This window comes from Strigops habroptila, chromosome 20, assembly GCF_004027225.2.
Source record: "Strigops habroptila isolate Jane chromosome 20, bStrHab1.2.pri, whole genome shotgun sequence".
In the NCBI taxonomy this organism is placed as follows: domain Eukaryota; kingdom Metazoa; phylum Chordata; class Aves; order Psittaciformes; family Psittacidae; genus Strigops; species Strigops habroptila.
This window is the reverse complement of record NC_044296.2, coordinates 5,548,084-5,560,047: the sequence shown is the minus strand read 5'-3', so window position 1 is coordinate 5,560,047 and position 11,964 is coordinate 5,548,084. Positions and strand designations below refer to the sequence as shown.

At 63.0% G+C, this 11,964-nt stretch overlaps 2 protein-coding genes across 5 annotated transcripts; both read right to left on the bottom strand.

The window, feature by feature from the left end:
• Window positions 1-3,327: 3,327 nt before the first annotated feature.
• On the bottom strand, window positions 3,328-4,681 carry SMIM24 (small integral membrane protein 24). Of its 4 annotated transcripts, none has more exons than XM_030509803.1 (4): window positions 4,410-4,681; window positions 3,987-4,104; window positions 3,833-3,871; window positions 3,328-3,690 (listed from the first exon to the last, which is right to left on the bottom strand). In XM_030509803.1, the coding sequence occupies exons 1-4, from the start codon at window positions 4,480-4,482 to the stop codon at window positions 3,597-3,599; spliced, it is 324 nt and encodes a 107-aa protein (XP_030365663.1). In that variant the 5' UTR covers window positions 4,483-4,681; the 3' UTR covers window positions 3,328-3,596. The 4 variants fall into 4 exon arrangements, with proteins under 4 accessions (XP_030365663.1, XP_030365664.1, XP_030365662.1 ...); XM_030509804.1 differs by having other exon boundaries at window positions 3,328-3,696; window positions 3,839-3,871; XM_030509802.1 differs by lacking the exon at window positions 4,410-4,681 and adding an exon at window positions 4,266-4,389 and having other exon boundaries at window positions 3,328-3,696; window positions 3,839-3,871.
• A 3,541-nt stretch (window positions 4,682-8,222) lies between these two features.
• On the bottom strand, window positions 8,223-11,437 carry DOHH (deoxyhypusine hydroxylase). The gene is made up of 5 exons (XM_030509800.1): window positions 11,261-11,437; window positions 10,869-11,175; window positions 10,036-10,112; window positions 9,548-9,785; window positions 8,223-8,684 (listed from the first exon to the last, which is right to left on the bottom strand). The coding sequence occupies exons 2-5, from the start codon at window positions 11,140-11,142 to the stop codon at window positions 8,368-8,370; spliced, it is 906 nt and encodes a 301-aa protein (XP_030365660.1). The 5' UTR covers window positions 11,143-11,175; window positions 11,261-11,437; the 3' UTR covers window positions 8,223-8,367.
• Window positions 11,438-11,964: the final 527 nt, after the last annotated feature.

Sequence of the window (11,964 nt, the reverse complement as noted above, 5' to 3'; positions counted from 1 at the left end):
CAGCTCTTGTGACAGGAATAGAACCGTGTGAATGTAGCTGTGCCCCTCCCCCCCCAAAAGGGCTGGTGTCGGGGGGGTCACAGGTCACAGCCCCCCCATCTATCCCCATTGGCCTCATCTTGGGGGGTCAGGAGGGAACAGGTCAAGAGGTCTCCTCTCGCCTGTGCAAACCACCGAGCGGGGGGCTTAACACCCCCCAAAAATCCAGATTTTGCCTTAAAACCCCCCGTCCCACCGGCCGGAGAGACACCCCCTTCCCTCCCAGCCCTGCTGAGGCTGAGGCCTGATGCGGGTCGTGACAGCGATGGGCGGGCGGCACCGCGCGGCGGCGCTGCTTCGTGATGAAGAAATGTCAACATTTTGGGGCTTTTTTTTTTTACATTTTTAATAGTTTGGTTTGTTTTGGGTTTGTTTGGTTTTTTTTGTGTGTGTCCAAAAGTATTAGTGGGGGACTAAGGGGGAAATGGGCGAGGGTCCCCCCCCCGGTGTGGTTTTTTGGGGGTCCCACCAAGGGGAACATCTGTGGGAGACTCTTCCTGATGCAAGGTGCAGTGTTGGTGTCTGCAAAGACAATGCAAGGCGGGGGGGGGGGGGAGGGGAGGATCGGCGTCCAGCGGGGGGAGAGACGTTGAAATAATGGAATTTCGGGGAAAGTAAAAAAAAAAGAAAAAGAAAAAGAAAAATGAAAAAAGGAAGAAAATTGGGGGAAAAGGAAAAAAAAATACAAAAGGAGAGTTTTAAAGGTTTTAAGGTTTTAAGGCTCGAAAAAAGATGGGAAAATACTGACAAAAATTAATGTTTTTTGCAGTGGTGACCAGTGACAGGAGGGAGGGGGGAACCCCCCCGGGGCAGCCCCCCAGCATGTGCGGGGCCTGGGGGGGGAGGTGAGGGGCGCTGGCGCCCCTCGGGCCTCCCCCCCCCCCCCCCCCCAAGGAAGCCCCCGGCTACCCCATTTTGCTGCCTTTGCCCGGGGCCAGCCCAGCTGCTGCGGCCCCCCAGAACCCGCCCTCGGCAAGAAACGCACCTTAAACATGTTAAATCAAGGCAAAAAATCATCACCTTGACACCCCCCCCCAGCGGGGGGGGCGGGATGAGGCTTCCTGTGGGGGAGTCCGGGAGCCCCTATCCCCCACGCCCCGGGGACTTTGCACTGCTCCCCCGACACCCCCAAAGGGAATATGCAAACCCCCCCATAGCCCTCGGAGTGGGGGGGGGAGGGGGGGAGGCACCACTAATTTTTATTATTATTTCTATTTTAATTGTTTTCCCTTTTAGTTTTTAACCCCCTCCACGCCCCCCACCCCACAGCGGGGGTGGGCGCAAAGCGAGGTGGGGGGAGATCCACATATGATCCCCCCATCATCGGGGCTGCTTATGGGGAGGGGTCCCATAAGATGAGGGGATGAAGGGGGGGGTCCGCTCGACAATCACCAGGGCCCCCCCGGGGGGTTTCGTGCACTACAGCCTCTCCTCGAGGGTTTTTTTAGGCTCGTCGGCTTCAACCGTTAATGAATAGTCCTCGTGCCCTATAAATAACGCTGTACATAGGAGCTCCCCCCCCCGCACACACACATATATATATATGGGGCTGCGGGGCAGGGGGGCCCTGCGGGCCGCACGCACCTAAAGGTACTTTAAAGCGCAAAGGAATATATATATATAAATATCACTATATATATATATACATACCCCGCTATATATATATGGCGTGTCCGTTGTCGGTTTGTTTCTGGTTTGGGTTTGTTTTTCCCGTATTCTTGAGTTTGGAAGCCCTGCTGCTGCGGGGCGGGGGGGGAGCACCCATGGATGCCCCCCTGCAGCACCCGGGGATACCCCCCTGCAGCACCCATGGGTACCCCCGTGCAGCAGCACCCGGGGGTGACCCCATGCAGCACCCTGGGGTATCCCCCCTGCAGCACCAATGGGTGCCCCGCACGGTGCCAGCGGGCCGGCGGGAGCGGAGATGGAGCCCAGGAGGGGGGTGTGCGTGTAATGGGGGGTCACATCCCCCCCTCCAACCCCCCAAATGGCGGCAGAAGGAGGGACCCCCCCAAAAGGCGCCTTTCGGGGGGCAGCCGGGGCCCCCTCACAAACCAAAAACCTGCCGCAGTGCCTCCGCGCTACCGGCTGCCCCGCCGCCTTTTGGGGGGGGTCCTACCCTCCGCGCCCCCTCCGCATCCCCCCTGCACCCCAATGTTCCTCCCTCCGGATTCCCCCCACTTTGTACCCCCCCGAGCAGCCGGATTCTCGCTTCTCGCTTCGCCGCAGCCGTTACTGACACCCCGGGACACCCCGGGACCCCCCCCCCCCCGGTGCATCACGATACTCGGTTCTCCCGCCGCGCAGCCGCTGCCGATCCCCGCCGCGGGGGGGAGGTGGGTTTTGGGGGGTTCTGTTTGTTTTGTTTCTTTTTTTTTTTTTTTTTTTTTTTGGGTTTTGGGGTTTTTCGGTTGTTTCTTCCCCTCCCCCCTATGCAAAAAAAAAAAAAAAAGAGACAAAAAAGAAGAAAAAAGAAAAAAAAAAGCCAAAAACAAAACAAAAACTGACACGGGGAAAAAAAAAAAAAGTTAAAAAAAAAAGAAAAAATTAAAAGTAATTAAAAAAAAGACAAAAGCCAGAAAATGTACAAACATTAAACGAGCTCTGCTTCAACTCCCGCCCGCCTCCGGCCCTCCTTTGCCACCGGCACCGAGGCACCGCTGCGGTGCGCTGGGGTGGATTGCGCTGTACTGGGCTGGATTGGGATGTACTGGGGAGCACTGGGCTGTACTGGGGTGGATTGGGGTGCACTGGGCTGTACTGGGGTGCACTGAGCTGTACTAGGCTGCACTGGAGTGTACTGAGCTGTACTGGGCTGCGGTGGGCTGTGCTGAGGTGCACTGGGAGCACTGGGCTGTACTGGGGTGTACTGGGCCGTATTGGGATGTACTGGGGTGCACTGAGCTGTACGGGGCTGTACTGGGGTGGATTGGGGTGCACTGGGCTGTACTGAGGTGCACTGAGCTGTACTGGGCTGCACCGGGCTGTACTGGGGTTCACTGGAGCCAGGGTCATGCCGGGCAATGGGTGCCCATCACCCCCTCCCACTCAGTCTATAGGGCACACGGGGGATGCAGCCGCGGGACCCCACTGCCACTGCTTTGCTCCAGTGACATCATCGCTTCGCCGGTGTGACGTCATTGCCCTCACCCGTAGGAAGGCGTTGCCCCAAGCTGGGGGTACCCGCGCTGTCCCCACCGGCCCCGCCCCAATCAGGGGGTACCTGTGACACCCCCGAGGCGTGGGGCAGCCCCACAGGCCCCGCCCCGGCGCGGTGACACCAGACAGTTGACACTGGGGACCTTTACTGGGGTTCAACTCCCTCCCGCCACGGGGGGACCAGCCAGATGCAGGGGTGCGGGGGGTCCCTGCGCTGCCCTCCCGGATCCACTCCGCCGGCGGCGGTGGATCCACGCCGGATTGTGGCTGCAGCCGGAGCCGCCCCACGACACCTCCCGCCCCGCGGCCGCACCCGCAAAACCCGGCGTGGATTCCCGCCCCGCGGACTGGGCTGGGGGCGCGATGCCCGACGCGGGGGTCCCGGCGCCGGCCTCGGCTTACAGCGGCGTGGCATTCTTCCGCCCTTCGCCGTCGCTCTCCTCGTCGCTGCCCTTCTCAGCCGCCGGGTTGGCGCGGCCGGTGCGCTCCAGCCTGCTGTGTGGGAGGGTAAATGGCACACGGGGCCGTCACCCTGTTCTCCGGCCGTGCTCAAGGCACGCCGGGCATGTGGCCGTCCCCACGAGGCCCGGACGGAACGGCCCGTGGCAGCCCCTCAGCGCCCGGGCCGTGGTACCTGTTGGTCCATGGGCTGTCCTGGAGGCTGCCCTGCTTCCTGCAAGGGGACAGAGGGGTGAGCGGAGCCTGGGAGTCTCCTCCCTGCAGCTCCCGTGCTCGGCCTTGGGCATGGTCGCCCCCTTCCCCCCCACCCCGGACCAGCACCCCCCAACCTGTGCATCCGGAGCTTCCAGAGCCGGTTGACGAGCAGGACGATGAAGACGATGAAGAGGAAGACAACGACAGCCGTGAGGCCGACAAGCCAGGGCTGCAGCTCCTTGGGGCCAGTGCCTGCACAGCCGGGGATGGGGACAGGGATGGGCACAGGGGTGGGGACAGCTTCAGAGGAACCCCGTCCTGCAGGAGATGGACCCCCCATCCCACGGCACAGGGTCCCAGATACTCGCCACCCCCTTCCCACCATCCCTCCAGTGCCACGCTCCACAGCCAACCTGTCCCCAGGAGAGCATGGGGACAGCAGGGAGCACTGGGGCAGCAGGTGGGTGCCCTCAAATCTCTCTGCCCCCAAAGTGGTCGCTGCCAGGGCACTGGGACAGACTGGTCTTACTGGGGATGGGCAGTATGGGGACACCTACCGTCCTGTCCCTGGGCAGTGGCAGCAAGGACGAGCAAGACCAGGAGTGAGGGGGGCTGCCAGGCCCTCAGCATCTTCGGTGGGAGGTCAGCAAAAGGCTGTGGCACCCCCGGATCCTGCACCCCGAGGTGGGTCCTGTCCCACAGCCAGTGACAGGCAAGTGCGGGTGCTGCTCTGCGCACCTGGGGCCAAGGGGCGGCTTTTATTGCACTCGAGAGGACAAGTGCCACCAACACCACAGCAACGTGGCTCCTGGATCCCTGGGGAGGTGGCACCAGCACAGTCACCAGCACCTGGCGGCAGCCAGCAGCCACGGGCCCAGTGCCGGGGTCCAGCATGGGTGAATAGAGAGGGATGGAAGGAAGGAAAGCCCAATGCCACATCCCAGTTTATCCTCTGTGCTCATGGGCTGCTGCACCCCTGTCCCCACTGGCAGTGCTGACACAGATCCATGCCACTGCCCCATCCCTGCGGACATGGCCCCCAACCTGCCATGCTGTGGGAACGGAGCAGCACAGGGGGGCACACACGGGCAGTGCCAGGCCAGCCCCAGATCCCCTCAGGCCCAGCCATGCCCCAGGTGCATTGGCTGGTGCTGGCAGAACCCTGTCATGTCCCCAGGGAGTGTCCGGTACCGTGAGGAGCTAAACATTAACGGTGTTATCGGGAGACCTTGGCAGGGTGCAGCCCCCACCCACCGGGGCACGGGGAAACAGAGGCATGGGGTGCCCAGGAGCACCCAGGGATGGACCAAGGGCATCCTGCCCATGGCAACCCCTGAGGGGACAGGGCCCCTGCTGAAGGGGGGTGTGTGAGGTGGGGGGACCAGCCCCAGCCTAGGTTTAAGGCAGGGAGTGGGGGTCTGGACGAGGCAACCCCATCCCCAGCACCCCCACCTGCAGCTTTGCACCCACAAGACCGGCTTTGGGGGGTGCCTGTGGGTGCCCCTGAGCTCTACCCCATGAGGAGAGGGCACAGCCTGGCAGGGTCAGGGCATGAAGGGGGCCAGCGGGAACAAACCCGGCTTCAACATCCATCCGTCCCTCCCCACGCACGGTCACGCTGACATGGGCCTCCCTGCAGGCGCGCGTGCCCGTGTTTCCGTGCTCACATGTGTGTGTGCCCATGTCCCTGCCCCTATGCCAGGGGTTTGCATCCCCTTCGCACCCCCACACACGTGTGCGACACACCTCTCCCCACATGCCCATGCCCGGCACAGGGGGTGTCCCTGCTGTCCCCAGGCCAAGGTCAGGGTGTCCCAGTGCTGCCCATGTCCCTCCCCATGCCCATGGTGAAGGGGCGAGCACGCAGGGATGGGGCAGGCGTGTTTATTGGGGGCAGCAATGGCAGCCCCGAGACTGGGCCGTGGGGCTGTGCGAGGACCCGGCTGCCGGGGGGGCTCCGGGGCACTGGCAGCGGCAGGAACAGGGCGTCCCCCGTCTCTAGAACAACCTCTTCTTGTGGGAGTCGGCGAAGGAGATGGAGCTGCGCGGGGTGGACGGGAGCAGCCGCAGTGCAATGTCGGCACCTGGCAGCACTCCCGCGCCTTCGCCCTCCAGCTCCCGCTCTCCCGGTGTCCCGTCCTCCTCCAGCCACTCCACCTCCGGCACTATCCCCTTGGCCATCACCACCTCCTCCTCCTCCGGTTTGGGCCCAAACGCCCAGTCTGGGGGGCAGAAACAGAGCTGTCAGTGGCACAGCCCCATAGCAAAGGCTCTGGGTGACCCCCCTCACACAGCCCCTCACCCAGCCCCGCTGCAGGCAGCACTCACCGGCAAAATCATGCACCAGGTCCTTGATGAGGTGGCCCACGATGGCGTATGCCACCAGCAGCACCAGGGTGGCCGCCATCATCAGGTACAGCACATAGCGGGGTAGGCGGATGCTGTCCAGGGCAGGGGGTTTGTATTCCACATAGAGCACCCCGTCCTCCTCGGGGGGGGACTGCAGCAAGTGCCGTGGCCCCCAGGCCCCCCTGGGGCTGGGGAGTGGGGTGCCCCCCGCGAGGGCCATTGCCAGCTCCCCCCCAGCCACCAAAGGACAGAGCATCCATGGGAAGGAGCTTAGTGCCCGCTAATCCAGGCACAGCCCTGGCGGGCTCTGCCTGGGGGGGACCAGGGAACTGTGACACGGCTCAGGGTCGCCAGAATCTGCCCCTCTGGCAACTCCACAGGTCCCTCCATCTCCCCAGCAGTGGGGAATCCCCCACAGCTGGAGAACCTCTACAAGCAGGGATTGGGGGGGTGACGGACACAGCCCAAAGCCTCTCCTCATCCCCTGGGCTTGGTCAGATCCCATGAGCAGATGGTGTGAGGTGCCGGGAGCAGGCAGAGGACAGGGTGCCCTCCATGCCGGGAGGCGATGGGCAGGGTGATGGGCACCACAGCCCCATGCAGAGGGGGCCCATGGGGACCCTTTGCTGTGCTGTTGCCTTCCCAGAACTTTGTCTCAGCCCCACACATGGCAGCAGCACCCAGCCCTGGCCGGGGGGGGCAGGGATGAAGGTGTCCATGAGATTCAGCTCCAGCTCAACACCCAGGCCCTGCTCTGCCCCGGCACGCTGGGGTGCACTGGGCTGTACTGGGCTGTACTGGTGTACTGCAGCCCAGCTCTGCTGCACCCAGCTCTCCCCTGGCCAGATCCTTTGTAGTGCTGAGAAATAGAGAGGTTTGGTGGCCTTCAGCCTCCACAACACACTCAAGTGACCATCCACAGCACTTGGACGCTCAGGTCTCACCTGCAGTAAGCACATGGGTTACCTGAAGAAGTTGTGGCTGATGTCCCATCCCTGGCAGTGTTCAAGGCCAGGTTGGACACAGGGGCTTGGAGCAACCTGCTCTAGTGGAAGGTGTCCCTGCCTGGGGCAGGGGTTGGAGCTGGAGGAGCTTTAAGGTCCCTTCAACACAAACCAGGCTGGGATTCTGTCATAAATCATTGGAAGATGAAAACTTTGGCTTTGGGGAAGGACACCTGGGACACCCCATGGGCAATGTCTGCCCGCCCCCTCCCCCCCCCCCAGTGCTCTCGCCTTCTACAGCTGGAACCAGATCTTAAACATCTTTTCCTGTTCTCTGATTCCATTATGGCAGCCCCAGAGCTGACCCTGTGGTTGTGAGTCCACCCCACATCCAGGCACAGGCTCTAACACTGTGCTGCATTCACGCTGGAGCTCCTGCTGCCAGCGCTTTGTTCCCTGCCAGCCAAGCCCCATGCCCACAGCGGCTGCCTGGGGGCGCTGGGTGACGGCAGCAGACACCAGCCTCAGCCCCCCCCCCCGGTCTGGTTTAACACGGGGGGAAGTCCGGGCAGGCTCTGCCTCACCCTGTAGCCCCAATGGCAGCGGCGCTCCCTCTGGAGAGCAAAGCGCAGCCAAAGCTTCCAAACTTTGCCATGAAACAATCCCCATCCCCAGGCAAAGGCTGTGGCAAGTGCGGCCCCAGCCTGCCCCGACAGGAGAGGCCAAACCCACAGCAGCTCCTCCACGGCAGAGGCGAGCAGGGCCCGGCTCAGCACCAGCGCCACAGGTGATTTCGAGGCATCCCATCCCTACAACCTCCAGAGCGAGCACCCAAAGCCAGCCCCGGCCTCCCAGCGAAGCTCTGCAGGGAAAGCAGAGCTTTGCCACACAGAGCCACCACGGCAGCACAAGCCCATAGCAGCCCCAAGGCCCCACAGAGCCACGACAGGCTCCGACGTGCTGAACAGAGCCCACTCGGTGCTAGCCCCGAGCCAGACTGCAGGTATGCAGGGAAAAAAGGACAGATCCAGGAAATTGGGGGTGGTGGGAGAAGGACAAGTACCAGCTCAGCCCGGATTTGGAGGGAGAATGCAGCTGTAATTGTGCCAGAGAGCGAATCCAGTTCCTCCTCCACCTCTGCCACAGCAAGGCACGGATCCATGTCTATGGAAGAGGCCATGACAGCGCTGCTGGGGTGGGGGGAAAGCAGCAACGCCGGGGCTCAGGCCGACGCCTCCAGCCTGCAGAGCCCATCAGCATACTGGAACTGGTCCCCGTTCTGGTACTCGAACATGTCCAGCGCCACCTCACAGCTCTCGCGCACCACGCGCTCCGCGTCGCAGGCGAAGGCGCGCAGGGTCTGCAGGCAGGAGGGGTGCGCGATGGAGCCCAGCGCCTCCGCGCACTCGTGGCGCACCATGGGGCTCTCGGTGGGGCTGCGCAGCGCGGCCGTCAGCTGCGGGACACAGGCCTCGTCCTGCATCTGGCCCAGCACATACCCGATCTCGTGGCGGAACAGGGCGCTGCTGCAGCGCAGTCCTGCGGGAGAGGAGAGAGTGAGCTGCCGCGGCCCCAAAGGGCACTGGGTGTGTGGTCAGAGCCGCACACCCAACCCCAAAGCCATGGGGAGCACACCCTGGGGGTTAGAGCTGGCAGTCACTGCCACAGACCCACGGGGGTTTGGGGAAGGGGACAAAACACCTACGGGAAGGGGTGTCCCACCCTGCTCCGAGCCTGCACAGCCACAGCAGCTCTGGCACAGAGAGACCCTCTTGCGATGGAGCTGCTGGCCCCTTTGCCTGCCCTGGGGAACCTGCGCTGCCCATGGACCCTGCTCCACCAGCACAAGGTGCCTGGCGGGTGCTGGCAGCTCAACCTCAAGTCCTGCTGTGCTGCAGGGCTGAAGAGCTGCAGCAGGAGCTCATGCACATGTGCTCTCAACTCGTCCCAGATGGCTGGAGAGCCTCAGGCACTTCCCTTGCGCTGGGCCGTGGGCCCAAACAGTCCCTGGGCTGTGGTTTACCCCTTCCCCACTCAGGAGACACTCACTCCCCTCTCCAAAGCTATTCCCAAATCCCAGGAGGAAGTTGGCAGCCTCCAACTTGAGAGTAGGGCCCGGGTCCTACCAAGAAACACCAGGTCAGACTGGTTGGTCCCAAGCCAATGTTACAGCCTGTGCTCTCTCCCACCCGGACCCACGGAGCAAGGGAGGACATTACAGGGGCTGTGAAACGCAAGAGAGCACCGAGTGCTTTGCAATGTGGCTCCTGCAAGCAAGCAGGGGGCAGCAGCTCCAGAAACACACATGTGAAGAGCCCAAGAGGAGCCTCAAGGCTCTGGATTTGGGAAGGGCTAATCCTGGATTACCCTATAGAGAGTTACAGCCCGGAGCCTGCCCTCACCATCCGCCAGCGCCAGCACAGCAGCGCGGCCCCCCACGTTCCGCAGGGCAAACATGGCTCTGTAGCGGTCGAACAGCGGCTGGGACTCGTCCAGGAGGGTCTCACGGAGTTTGGTGACATCCGTCTCCTCCGCAGGGGGAGCGGGATCCACAGAGCGGTAGGGGCTGGTGCCTGGATCGTGCTTGTTCTCCTGCAGCCACTCCAGTCTCCTCACTGCCAACTGACACGTCTCGGCCACCTGCAGGGATGAGGACAGAGCCCTTGTGGGATGGATGGGAATGGGTTCGCTAAGACAGCAAGGAGTCAGCACGCAGGAAGAGGTTTTTCATAGAATCATGGAATGGTTTGTGTTGGAAGGGACCTTAAAGCTCGTCCAGTTCCATCCCCCTGCCACGGGCAGGGACACCTTCCACTAGAGCAGGTTGCTCCAAGCCCTGCAGACCCATCACAGGGGAAATGAACCCCCTTCTCCCCGCCAAGAGCCTCACCTCAACCACGGGATCCTCTGAATAGCGTTTCAGGATATCCAGCACATCGGGATTCCCAATAGCACCCAGGGCTTCACCTGAAGGAAGCATGTGTCGGTGCGTTAGCAGGGTGTCTGCTGGGTTCTCCAGCAAAGCCTCACCCTGCTCTGAAGGGGGACATGGGCCTGACTGACCAGTACTAAAAGACACAGCCAGGGAAGTCACCACGGCAGGAGCCTGGCCAGGGGGAACAGGGAGGCTCAGCCAACCAGTCCAGCCAGTGCTATGTGGTGAAGCGGTTGTATTCCTCAGGCTTCTCCCAGCCATTACACCCAAGCTGGATGAGGCTGTTACAGAATGGTAAGAATCAGAAGAGACCTTAAAGAACACCTTCCACCAGAGCAGGTTGCTCCAAGCCCCTGTGTCCAACCTGGCCTTGAACACTGCCAGGGATGGGGCAGCCACAGCTTCTCTGGGCACCCTGTGCCAGTGCCTCAGCACCCTCACAGGGAAGAGCTTCTGCCTCAGAGCTCATCTCAGTCTCCCCTCTGGCAGGTTAAAGCCATTCCCCTTGGCCTGTCTCTCCAGGCCCTTGCCCAAAGCCCCTCTCCAGGTTTCTTGTAGCCCCTTTAGGCACTGGAGCTGCTCTAAGGTGTCCCCTTCAGGAGCCTTCTCTTCTCCAGGCTGCCCCAGCCCAGCTCTCTCAGCCTGGCTCCAGAGCAGAGCTGCTCCAGCCCTCGCAGCAGCTCCCGGGCCTCCTCTGGCCTCGCTCCAGCAGCTCCACGTCAGGAACGGTTTGGTACAGACGGGAGCACCCACAGACTGCCCTCTCCCTGCACCCGCAGCCATCGTACCGGCCTCATGCCTGACCATGGGCTCCTGGCTCGTGTCCTCCAGCACACGGACGAGCACCGGGATGGCCGCTTCCTCCTGCATCTGCCCCAGGCAATAGGCCAGCTCGTGCTTCAGCAGCGCGGAGCCGTCCCCGAAGGCGCGGCCGATCCAGGCCACGGCCGCGGGGCCGCCCAGACTGCGCAGGGTGAAGAGGGCCCGGAACCGGGCGGGCAGCGGCTGCACCGCGTCCACCAGCGCCCGGCCCACGGCCGCCACCTCCTCCTCCGTCACCATCACACCGGCGGGCAGCGGGCTCCGGTCACGGTCCTGCACACGGGGGGGGGGAGGGAGTGAGGGAGGCCCCGCGCCGCGCCCGGGGGAAGGACGGGGACGGGGCCGCGACCGCACTCACCGCACGCCGCCATGCTGCTCCCTCACGTGACCACACCAGCGGCTCCTCCCACTGCACTTCCGGGCCCGCCCATGGGTGGTGCTGCAGCTCCCCCCCCCCCCGCCCCGAGCGGGACCGGCCCCGGAGCAGCGAGAGGGTCCAGGCGGGGCGGGAGCGGGGCCCCGGGGCTGGGGCGGACGGCTCTGGGGAGGGACACGGGCTGCGGGAGAACGGATTGTTCCAATCTCCATCTAAACCTGCCCTGGTGCAGCTTGAGGCCGTTTCCTCTTGTCCCAGCCCTTGTTCCTTGGGAGCAGAGACCAGCCCCCTCCTGGCTCCATCCTCCTGTCAGGCAGTTGGAGAGAGCGATAAGGTCCCCCCTGAGCCTTCTCTTCTCCAGACTAAACCCCCCCCGGTCCCTCAGCCGTTCCTCATCACACTTGTGCTCCAGGCCCTGCACCAGCTCCGGTGCCCTTCTCTGGCCCCGCTCCAGCACCTCAATGTCTCTCTTGCAGTGAGGGGCCCAGAACTGACACAGGATTCGAGGTGCAGCCTCACCAGTGCCCAGTGCAGGGGGACGGTCACTGCCCTGGTCCTGCTGGCCACGCTATTTCTGATCCAGGCCAAGATGCTGGTGGCTTCTTGGCTGCCTGGGCACAAGCTGCTCATGTTCAGCTCTGTCACTCGGCACCCCCAGGTCCTTTTCCATGAGCGGCTTTCCAGCT

What these genes read in the sequence shown, in the direction of transcription:
- SMIM24 (XM_030509802.1), bottom strand. An exon ending in TGGAAGCTCCGGATGCACAG is followed by an intron (nt 3,872 to 3,986) that starts GTTGGGGGGTGC and finishes GTCCCCTTGCAG; the next exon opens with GAAGCAGGGCAGCCTCCAGG. An exon ending in CTCCAGGACAGCCCATGGAC is followed by an intron (nt 3,697 to 3,838) that starts CAACAGGTACCA and finishes TACCCTCCCACA; the next exon opens with CAGCAGGCTGGAGCGCACCG.
- DOHH (XM_030509800.1), bottom strand. Translation starts at nt 11,142, where the DNA reads ATGGTGACGGAGGAGGAGGTGGCGGCCGTGGGCCGGGCGCTGGTGGAC. An exon ending in CATGGTCAGGCATGAGGCCG is followed by an intron (nt 10,113 to 10,868) that starts GTACGATGGCTG and finishes TGCTTCCTTCAG; the next exon opens with GTGAAGCCCTGGGTGCTATT. An exon ending in TGTGCTGGCGCTGGCGGATG is followed by an intron (nt 8,685 to 9,547) that starts GTGAGGGCAGGC and finishes CCTCTCCCGCAG; the next exon opens with GACTGCGCTGCAGCAGCGCC.